Here is a 12,328-nt window from a genome sequence, read left to right on the forward strand (position 1 = left end):
TCTGCATAAGTACACACTTAGCTAATGAAGAGATGGAAGAAGTTATTGATTATAGACTTGTGCTATCTATAACTACAAAAATCTGATTTTCATAAAAGAATGACTGTAGGCATATTCTACGTCTATAAACCTATTGTCACTGCTGACTTAATATTATTGGACTGGGCGTGTTCAGGAAGGCTGGTGAAAAATTATAAATTACTAAACCTTTTGCAAAAGGTATAATCCGTGGACTTAGAATGCGTTCTATGCCAAACTAATGGCTTGATATGGTTAAATTTGTGCTCATTTTTCATTAAATACTAATTCATATTTATCCCTTTTTATCTCTAACTGTGCATCGAACGAATACCACAATATTTAATTCGCTGTACCTTAACAGTGTAACGGGCAGACAAATATATATATATACTTCCCCTCCCTCTCTCTGTCTCTCTTTGATCTTTTCCTTTCAGACAGCATATATATATATATATATATATATATATATATATATATATATATACTTTTTATTTGTTTTACATAAGCATTTTTAAGTCGCTACACATTCATAAGCATGTTTCGGTCAGCCACTTACAAGTAACTAGAGACCTCTTCGGGCGATATTGCATGCACAAAAGTAAAGTCCATAAGATTACTTCACTTTTGTATAAGCAATATTGCTTGAAGAGGTCTCAAGTTACCTGCTGAACGAAACATGCTCATGGACGTGTAGCGACATATTAATGCTTATGTAAAAACAAACAAACAGATCGTGCCCTACTTCAGTATTGAGCACTCGTGCATTAACATTGTTAAAACTTTATTGGTTGCTTCACCCCTGGAAAATATTAACCTGGAATTTATATATATATATATATATATATATATATATATATATATATATATATATATATATATATATATATATGAAGCTTTAAGTATTTTTACTTTGTAAAAATACTTAGCCACATAGTAACTCCTAAGAAATATAATATAGGTTATTTTGGCCCTCCATAAGAATAAAATTGTGATATTCAGAAATAAACGATGGAAGGGTATAATTATTCTCTCTCTCGTTTTTTTTTTCTTGGTCATAACTGATTTTTTTTTCTGTTTTTTCCTCATTTTCTTTTCATAAATCATTAAAAAAAAAAACAGAAAAAAAATTACATCTTTTTAAAGAATCCCATCAAATTGTTGTAGATCCCTCTCAGACTGTTCCTTATTTTATTTTTTGACCAATTCTTAATTGTTCTAATCATTCTTAATTAATGTTATCCTTTTTTTTTGTCAACTGCTGCCATTTCTACTTTCACAAGATTTTGCCATAGAATTTGCCAGCAGCACGGGGGGGGGGGTGGAGGAGGTGGTGACGGTGGTGGTGGTATATTTCCATTTTTTTGCTTTGAATAAAATATTTCATTCCGCTTTTTTTGTTGTTTTTTTTTTTAATTGTTTTTTTTTTATGCTGATTCTTGTTTGAGTTTCTTGATAGTGTTTTTGAGTGCTTGCCGCTTGTTGCAGAACCATACCCGGATGACTTCTCTGTCATAGTTAAGATTTTCTGACAGTTCCGTCATCTCAGCACCTGGATTTAACAAAAACAACAACTTTCAGTACAGACTTTTGAAGTGTAGAAAAGGCAGAAGTTGTTTAGAAGCTTGAGAGAGAGAGAGAGAGAGAGAGAGAGAGAGAGAGAGAGAGAGAGAGAGAGAGAGAGAGAGAGAGAGAGAGATGCGTAGAAAGAGGAAAGTTACGACAGAGAGAGAGAGAAAGAGAGAGAGAGAGAGGGGTGAAGAAAGAGGAAAATTGCGACATGAACAGAGAGAAAGGGAGGGGTAGAAAGAATAAATAGAGAAACAGAAGAATTGGGTGAAAAAAAACAAGAAAGTAAATGAAAGAAAGAGAAGGACAGAGAAAATGAGAAAGATGAATGAAGAAGAAAGAGGGGGAGAGAGAGAGAGAAAGAGAGAAGAGAAGAGAAGAGAAGAGGAAGAAAGGGAAGAACCAGAGAGAGGGAGGGAAGTAATATGAATGTAGGCATGAAAAGAGAGATAGCTATGAACCATATAGATCGACAGGTAGAGAGAGAGAGAGAGAGAGAGAGAGAGAGAGAGAGAGAGAGAGAGAGAGAGAGAGAGAGAGAGAGCTGTATAACTTCAGTGTCCATTAAAGCGTATTTGTTAAACTCTCTGACACAGTAATTTTTTTTACAGAAATTTAGTTTTCTCATTTTTTTTTCTTTTGTTTTTCTTATTTTGATGTTTGAGAAAACTACATAAGTAGGAATAAATAAATAAAAAACAAAACAAAAAAAAAAAACAACAAAAAAGACAGAAAAGAATGCATGCATTCCAATTAAAAAGTTGACATTTTTTTTTTGAAGAAGTAAGAAAAATGCCTTTGCGTTTAGAGTTAATCCATTGGAATCAATATCTTTTTTTTTTGCGTTTTCAGTTGTGTGCGTGAGTGTGTGTGCGTGAGTATATATATATATATATATATATATATATATATATATATATATATATATATATATATATATATATATATATATATATATATAATGTAAGATATTATATCATTTTTTTTCACAATCAGATATAACACCGCAGCCCACATACACCAAGACAGCCACAGACAGGAATTATAAACTCGAGTTTTGCTCTGTTTGTGTTCTTCTATATAATGCATCCCGACCAAAAATTCGAAACCCGAGCAGGGCACGTGGCATGGTAACCAAAGTGGCATAGACGTGACCTGGATTTCAATTCCTGACTTTGGATATGTCCTACCGGAGAGTTGAAAGAAGAAGCGAAGAACGAGTTTAGGACTTTGTTTGTTTGTTTGTTTTACGGCATATCAACCACTTTTGGGTCATTTAATACCGAAACATTAATTGTAATGTGTTGGATATTGGTTAGCTGTTTTTGGTCTTTTGGAATCTTACATTATATTTTGTTGCATATTTTAATTTCTTCCAAGAATTCAATAATTTTTTCTGGGTTGATTTTATTAAAAATATCTCTCTTAGACTATTCTCTTAGTAATGCTATATTCGGACCTGATTAAAGTCCACACAGCCCGTCAGTATATGATTTACTGTGTAGGGCCCCTGACACGTTATGCAAATAGGCACCTCCTCTCCTTTTAGTAGATCTGAGTGAGTTACATGAGTGTGAACTATTTGTAGTCTACTACCTTTTCTTTTCTTGATATCTTTTCTCGTATCTCTTATTCCGATGTTTGGTGTTACTTTGAATAGTTTATTCTTTGTGCATGCGTTCCAATGTTCTTGCCATTTTCTTAATCCAAGATGGTAAAACTAAAGTAAATTATAAATATTAAAGAATTAATATTTATAAAGTAATCTCAACCAGATGTAAAAGCTCGATAAAACCAAATAGTAGATAGAGCTTATAATAAGAACAAGTAGCTTTCTTGGATTCTGCATCTTTGGATTTTACCATTATCGGAAATTTTACCCTTCACCAGACTATCCATTCACGTGAAATCACTTTTTTATTCACCCTATTCCCTCTGCTTCACTTTTTGTTATCAAGTAAGATCTATGACTTACTTGTAGTTTCATTTAATAAATTTGCAAGCAAAATCCGATCCCGCATTTTGCTAAATCCTACCCTCTGATGAGAAGGAAAGTATTTCTTCGAAACTCCGCGGATTAAGGACTATCCACTTATTTAGTGATTCGTTTTTAAAATTAAATATGTTTTTAACATTTTTTTGTTAACATGTTTTATTAACTACTTGTTCTTATATATATATATATATATATATATATATATATATATATATATATATATATATATATACATATTCTTATATATATATCATATATATATGTGTATGTATATATATACATATTCTTATATATATATTATATATATATATACATATTCTTATATATATATATGTATATATATATTATTAACTACTTGTTCTTATATATATATATACATATATATTATATATATATATGTATATATATACATATTCTTATATATATTATATATATACATATTCTTATATATATTATATATATGTATATATATACATATTCTTATATATATATTATATATATACATATTCTTATATATATTATATATATGTATATATATATACATATTCTTATATATATATTATATATATGTATATATATATGCATATTCTTATATATATATATATTATATATATATGTATACATATATACATTCTTATATATATCATATACATATACATATTCTTATATATATATACATACATATACATATATATATATATATATATATATATATATATATATATATATATATATATTTATTTATTTTGGGTTTTAGACTGTAGGACTTCTTGTTTGTGGTCGACATGGTGTGTGTGGGCCGCGGTGTTATATCTGTGGAAAAACAATTACATATAATACACACACGCGCGCACACACACACACACACACACACATATATATATATATATATATATATATATATATATATATATATATCAGTAAATATATATATATATATATATTTATATATACATTTTTTTCTTCTTTTTTAATATGATTATCGAATATCACAAAACATGGCCGTGGCATAATCTTAATTTTTTTTCTTTTTTTTTTTTTTGACATTTCAAAGAACTCAGAAAATCCTAATTAGCTTGATAGTGTTTTTAAGTGTCTGTCGCTTGTTGCAGAACCAAACCCTGACCACTTCTCTGTCATAGTTTAGTTTTTCAGAAAGTTCTGTCAGCTCAGCACCTGAATTTAATAAAAACAGAAACTTTCAGTATAGACCTTCGGACAGATTTCTTTTTTTTAACATATTATTATTATAGATTTATATTATTTTTTTTCCCTCCGTATATCTATCCATATATTTAGAAAAGTGAGAATGTGTGTGTGTTGTGTGAGGACACTTCTCAACCTATATACTCTACGAATGTTTGAACTACAGACTTGAAATTTGGTATATAGAGTATTCTGACACGTGGAAAACTTTATAATCCGTTTTCAATCGGACAAAAGGGCTGCTAAGGAGTAAAAACTGAAAAATTGATACGGGGGGAGGGATGATTACATTTTTATCTGTTTTCAACTGTTTCACGACTGCGCATGCCCTTTATATAATAGATTATCTTTTTTATTTTTTTGACATATTGTTTTTTATTGTTTGGTGACAGATGATGCGACTTATCGGTCAGAATGAAACTGTCATAATCAAAAAAAAATTTTGAATGTCAAAATTCAAGACAACCCCCATTTCATCGTGATTAGCACAACATACAGTCTTTGTATAATATTGTATATTATTATTGTAAATTATTGTATATTTTGTATACTTTATATATTATTGTATATTATTATTGTATACTAGCATTGATACCCAGCGTTGCCAGGGTCGAAATAAAGTTCGGTTTCGCCATACCTTCTATACTAAGAATATTGATCAGTTTTTCATTATTATATGTCAACTCCATCGTTACCCCAACAAAAATTTCAAAAATAAAAGAACGAATGAAAGCACGAAAATATAATCCCCCCCACCCCCGAAAAAAGAAGTACGTGACAAACTCTCCACCAGATATTTCGGCAGAATGGATACGAAGAGAAGCTATTCTCCGGATATTGAGCACATTTTTATGACTATATTCCAGTTTAAGCGAATTTCTTTTATGCTACCTCAGTCTAGAAAGATTTGCTTTACGGTCTGTTGCAACGAAAACAAACTGTAAATAATTCAGTTTCAAAAAAAAAAAAAGTAGAATTTGTGTTAACCGAAATACACGTTTTTTATGTTATAAAAATGATGAGTTATGACTAATTGCGTTATTAAAAGAAAAAAAAGCAGTTACGATGTAAAAAAATGTGAAGAAAAAAAACTGGTAAAAAAACGTAAATGAAAGTGTTTTTTTTTTTGCTTTTGTTTTAAATAAAGAATCGTAGTTGAACTGGATTGTTTGTTTATTTTAAAATAAAAATCGACTGGAATACAACGTTAATCGCGAAATCACATTGAAAATTATTTTATTTAAACTAATTTGAAAAATAATGCTTTAAAGTTTTTAGTTTTAATATCCGCCGAAAAAAAAAAAAAAAAAAGAACAAAGTTCGCGCCAAGGGGAAATAACTCAAACCGGTTTATAAAAAAATCGATGTCGGTAAAAATAAATTGAATTAAATATTTTATCAATATAAATAAAATTTAAATAACAAACTTAAATAGAACACCTAAAGCACTTATCTCACTATAAACAATAACTAACACACCGCTATTTAATAAAATCGATTTTCCTTAATGTAATATGCAAATGACGTCACCTCTTAATCGTATATTTTGCAAGAATGATACTATATGTAGGAATGAAAAGAAATGGATCTTTTGAATTAAAAAAAAAAACATTTTTCTGTCTACACGGAATTATTTTTTCGAGTTAAAAGCTTATTGAAATTACGAAATTATTTTATTTGGTGAAGAGTTTATTCATATGCTTCAAAGTTTCTAGGGGGAGATAACTCTACGTCTTTAAAAAAAGTCGATATCGGAAATAATTCCAAACAAATTAAATTAAATATATTATCAATGTTTTTTAAATAGAACATTAAAAACAATTACCTTGCTAGAAACATTAACTAACATACCGCTATTTAATAACATCGATTTTCCTTAATGTAATATGCAAATGACGTCACCTCTTAATCGTATATTTTGCAAGAATCATACTATATATAGAAATGGATGAAACATTAAAGTAATGGATCTTTTGTATATATTAATCAAATTGTGAACAAACAAACAGACAGACAAGAATACGAATTTATATATATAGATTATTATTGTATATTATTACAACCTTGTGGTTATATGATGTTGGTACAACACCTGAATATGTTGATGTCCCTCTTTATCTAACTTCTATCAAGCCCCACAAGGGCGGGAGTACAGCCGGTGCAACGCACTAGGGGCCATAAGAGTCTAGAGGGCCCATGAATGTCAACATTCAAAACTGAAATGGACAATTATGCATGATTTTTTTTTTATTGTCGCCTTGAAGCTAAAAGTGAATTCCAATTGCCCTATCACAATCACGGACAATACATTGGACAATACATATCATTAGATAATAAGCATCGTAGTAAGATTCATTATCTAAATAATTTGCCTGCAGGACATCCGCTATTCCGTTAGAAAGTAAAGAAATACGTTTCAGAATATTTTTTTCCTCTCAAGGGGCCTACCACATCATACGTGTCCCACGAAAGACCTACAGAATGTGTAGATATCCTTATCTTTTTATCTTCTATTATATAAATCTCAAACGGCTGTTAGTATGTATGTTATTTTGTTTCGCTAAAACTTTCGACACACGCGACTAACACTGACAAAATTAGTATCGTTTGAAAGCTTAGTCTTTCAGCCAACAAATATCCCAAAATTGGCCCCAAAGATTCATTTTTCACCGTCAACTGGGCCGTTTTTTACAATGATGAGTCACTTTTTTTCGTCAACATTTTTCCAAAGTCATCATACGCCTTGCAATGACTAAGCTTAATTTGAACGGCGGCGACGTCGTATGTGGGTGCAGCGACTAAACAGTTCTTTTTTTTTTCACTTCCTTTTCCTTTTAGCATTACAGGTTCGAGCCTGCCTGCTACTTTTTTTTGCGCTCGCACGGGTACTTGCTGCTATTTACATTTTTTTGTAGTGGGTTAGTTTGTTTGAAACATTTTTTTAGGGCTCCGTTGATCAATACCCTTACCATAAAACCTTTCCACACCCAGGCAACGCCGGGTACCCCCGCTAGTTCCGTATTTTTTGATCTTATGAATCCGCGTTTATTTATTATCTGATCTTCCATAGTCGGGTCCGTAGCGATTGGTATATATATATTATTCCTTAATTGGAATTCATTTTTGAGATGAGCATTATATATATATCAATTTATTTTTATTTCGGACTATTGTTCTCATCTTTATTAGTTGTTGTTTTCATCTTTATTGGTTGTTGTCTTTCCCGACGTTTTGACCAACTATTCCTCTGGCCTTTGTCTCCAACCGCGACGGATGAGAACTTCGAATCTCCTAACTGCATTTTCAGCAATGACTGCCATCCGTAGTTCAAAAATGAATTCCAATTAAGCAATAATATATATACCAATCGGTACGGACCTGACTATGGAAGATCAAATAATAAATAAACGTGGATGCATAAGATCGAAGAATCCAACATTGATCGTCCTTCGGGGCCCGTGGCGTAGTTGATAGAGACGTTGAATCTCTACTGTTCCAGATGGATATTGTCTGAAGATAGCGGTTTCAATCCTACCCAAAGCGGTTTACTTAGCCAAAAAAACGTGGTGAGACGACAACAACTACGGATGGCAGTGATTGCTGAGAATGCAGTTAGGAGATTTGAAGTTCCTATCCGTCGTGGTTACCAATTTCCGAAGGCCAGAGAAATAGTTGGCCGAAAGGTCGTGAAAAATAACAACTAATAAAGATGAAAACAACAACTAATAAACAAAACAAAAATAAAATTAATGTTTTATGTTTATGTTTTGTCATGTTTAAGTTTTGTTATGTTTATCTTTTGTTATGTTTACGGTTTGTTATGTTTATGTTTTGTTATGTTTACGTTTTTGTTATGTTTATGTTTTGTTATGTTTTTGTTATGCTTATGTTTTGTTATATTTATGCTTTGTTATGTTTTGTTATGTTTATGGTTTGTTATGTTTATGTTTTTTATGTTTACGTTTTTGTTATGTTTATGTTTTTATGTTTACGTTTTTGTTATGTTTATGTTTTTATGTTTACGTTTTTGTTATGTTTATGTTTTTTATGTTTACGTTTTTGTTATGTTTAGCGAATATTGGCCTTACAGAAGTACAGGATACTTTCAGGCATTAGTAGCTTTCTAGCACGGTAGAGAGAGCCAACCTTCTTCGCAGCTGTCTTGGCAATGCTCTCAATGTATCTGTTCCAGTTCATGTTCCCTGTGAACGCTAGGCCGAGGAGTTTGAAAGAAGTACTTTCAGGTAATGTGTTTTTGGCCATTACTATTGGTGGTAGAGAAGGTTTCTTGTAATACTTGAAGGAAACAAGCTTAGTCTTGGCAGCATTGAATGTGACCATCCATTTTTGTCCCCATTCCACTACAGATTGGAGGTCATCCTCTAGTGTTTCTGCCATTTTCTTAGATATGTGTTCATTTGTTTTCCCCTCATGCCTGTTATAGAGCGTGGTGTCATCAGCAAATATATCCATTGGAAAAACAAACAACATTATAAACTATATTTTTAATCAAAAACAAATTTAGAACTTGTTGTCTACTTATTTGAAGATTATATAAAAATCATTTAGTTAAAAAAAATATGTAATGAACGATATTGTAGCTTGTTCAAAGCATTGTGCAGATTGTATAAACAGTTGAATTTTTTGAAGGCGAAGACAACAGTTTTTATTATTATTTTTATTTTTTTTGGAAATCGCTCCAGACAATGCATGAATCCACTTGATGCAAATAACTAAAAAAATAAAACCATTGATAAGTATTACATGGATAGATCCGACCTAGAAAACAGCAATTCTTTCCCCTTTTTTCAAAAACATTGTTTATGGAATGTGAGGACTAAAGGAGCAAATAAGAGAAGTGAGAGCTACAAGGTGGACGAAAGTAAATCCAAGTTTCACTTTCTATTTTTCTGATTGAAAACACCGTTGGATATGAGACAAATGACAATATTGAGGAATTTATGTAATGTTTTTTTTTAATGTTTTTATAATGTTTTATGCTATGTTATTTTTTTAATTGATAAAATACGTTTCCAGTTAAAAAATAGCCACAGACTTAGGTACAACTCGAACTCGGCTCCAGCAAGTGTGAAAAGAAACATGTTACCGATATATATAAGATATAAAAAATTTAACAAAATTCGTCTCTTGCTTTCTTCTTCCTCAATAAGGGGGTCCTCTTCCTATCGCTTTTTTGTCAGCCAATCAGATATTTCTATTTGCTTACAAAATGAGGAAACCCCCAAAACACTATCATAATAATAATAATAATAATAATAATAATAATAATAATAATAATCGTATATAAATATATATATAGTTTCTTATAAAATATTTTTACAAAATTTTCAAAACTTTGATATGTTGACGAAATTATTCTTTTCTTTTTCAAACAATGTTGATTTAACAAAATCGATAACATGTGCCTAACTTGATCTTTTTTATTCAATGTTTTAATTCTTTTTTGTCGAGGCAAGAGTTATTTCCATTGGGGAGAAATTGGTTCACAGGCCAAAGTTATTTTGAGGGTAAACTTGTGAAAATTAAAGATTTAAGGGAATGCAAAAAAAAGGCCTTAAAAAGTGATGATTACCCAAGTGATTATCAATGGTTGTATTCATAATTCTGAATTTTTTAGATGAGTAAAGATTTCTCTGTATTATTTGTATTAATCGGACTAGTGTTCTCAGTTTGAGTGTTATTGGCATAACGCTTCAGTCGATGTAACTTCCGACCTTTTTCAGGTGTATAAATCGCCATGTTGACAGAGGGAAAAGAGGAGTAACTCTACACTTTCAAGGTTTCTCGCTGAAAATTTATTTAAAGAAATAGAAAGTTAATAAAAATTATCAAACCAAACATTAGAAAATATTATTTCTAAGTTATTTATCAAAATTTATTATTCTAAATTATTTATTAAAATTTATTATTTCTAAATTATTTATTAAAATTTATTATTCCAAATTATTTATTAAAATTTATTATTTCAAAATAATTTATTAAAATTTATTATTTCTAAATTATTTATCAAAATTGATTATTTCTAAATTATTTATTAAAATTTATTATTTCTAAATTATTTATTAAAATTTATTATTCTAAGTTATTTATTAAAATTGATTATTCTAAATTATTTATTAATATTTATTATTTCTAAATTATTTATTAAAATTTATTATTTCAAAATAATTTATTAAAATTTATTATTTCTAAATTATTTATCAAAATTGATTATTTCTAAATTATTTATTAAAATTGATTATTTCTAAATTATTTATTAAAATTGATTATTTCTAAATTATTTATTAAAATTTATTATTCTAAGTTATTTATTAAAATTGATTATTCTAAATTATTTATTAAAATTGATTATTTCTAAATTATTTATTAAAATTTATTATTCTAAATTATTTATTAAAATTTATTATTCTAAATTATTTAGTAAAATTTATTATTTCTAAATTATTTATTAAAATTTATTATTCTAAATTATTTATTAATATTTATTATTCTAAATTATGTATTAACATTTTTTATTCTAAATTATTTATTAAAATTTATTGTTCTAAATTATTTATTAAAATTTATTGTTCTAAATTATTTACTAAATTTATTATTCTAAATTATTTATCAAAATTTATTATTTCTAAATTATTTATTAAAATTTATTATTTCTAAATTATTTATTAAAATTTATTATTTCTTAATTATTTATCAAAATTTATTATTTCTTAATTATTTATTAAAATTTATTATTTCTAAATTATTTATTTGTATTATATAATACAAAGAGAAGAAGGGGCTAATCAAGCGGAAATTTCGGTCGATTTCAACTTCAGGTGTATCTTGTCAAAATTGGGAATCCTTGTGTCAAACTCGGGAATCCTTGTGTCGAACTCGGGAATCTGCACAGAAATTCGAACAGAACCCTTTATTTAATCTATAAGGGTATCATGCTCTCGTTCTGTCAGACATGACTGCGTATAAGTCCTAAAAAAATTCACAACTGTATTTTGAGCATTGCTTGCACTGAGGATTGAACCTTCAACCTCTGAAAGAGTGCAGCTTTACAACTGAATTTTACCAAGTACATTATCTACTATGCCATGGGAATTTGAAGATTCAAGAGTTCGATAGAAAAATCACCGAGTTTTACAAGATACACCTAAAGAAGGTCGGAGGCTGCATCAACTGAAACATTGTGAAAATAATACTTAAGATGAGAACAGTAATCTGAAGAATTCACATAGGAAAACGAATAATCAGTCCTCATCTCAAAAAATTCGGAAACGCTGATTCTGTACTTTAGTAAATACACATTCTTGTGAATATGCCTCCGTGTTGTCTTATTTATTATTCGCCTTTCAAGGTTACAACAGTCGAGTCCATAAAGTCACAAAATACGTTTGAGCACTATCACAACATAAGAATTATTTAAATACCAACGACAATATTAACCCTTTAAAATTGTACTTTCAAGTCACCTTTCAAAAAAAAAAAAAAAAATAGAAAATATTTCTTACTCTTATATGGCTTATC

The 12,328-nt window shown here is 29.1% G+C and overlaps 1 protein-coding gene across 4 annotated transcripts in view; it reads right to left on the reverse strand.

Moving 5' to 3' along the window:
- Positions 1-1,207: 1,207 nt before the first annotated feature.
- LOC145263057 (uncharacterized) overlaps positions 1,208-12,328 on the reverse strand; it is a 1,096,083-nt gene continuing 1,084,962 nt past the window's right edge. For 2 of the 4 annotated variants that reach the window (XM_080119900.1, XM_080119902.1), the window contains one exon: positions 1,208-1,570. In XM_080119900.1, coding sequence (XP_079976026.1) covers positions 1,446-1,570 — 125 coding nt within the window. In that variant the 3' untranslated portion in view covers positions 1,208-1,445. Of the gene's footprint in view, positions 1,571-4,526; positions 4,760-12,328 lie in introns of those variants that run through there. The other 2 variants (XM_080119903.1, XM_080119901.1) reach the window with 2 other exon arrangements.

Source organism: Euprymna scolopes, chromosome 38, assembly GCF_053919585.1.
Source record: "Euprymna scolopes isolate OS-2025 chromosome 38, ASM5391958v1, whole genome shotgun sequence".
Classification (NCBI taxonomy): domain Eukaryota; kingdom Metazoa; phylum Mollusca; class Cephalopoda; order Sepiida; family Sepiolidae; genus Euprymna; species Euprymna scolopes.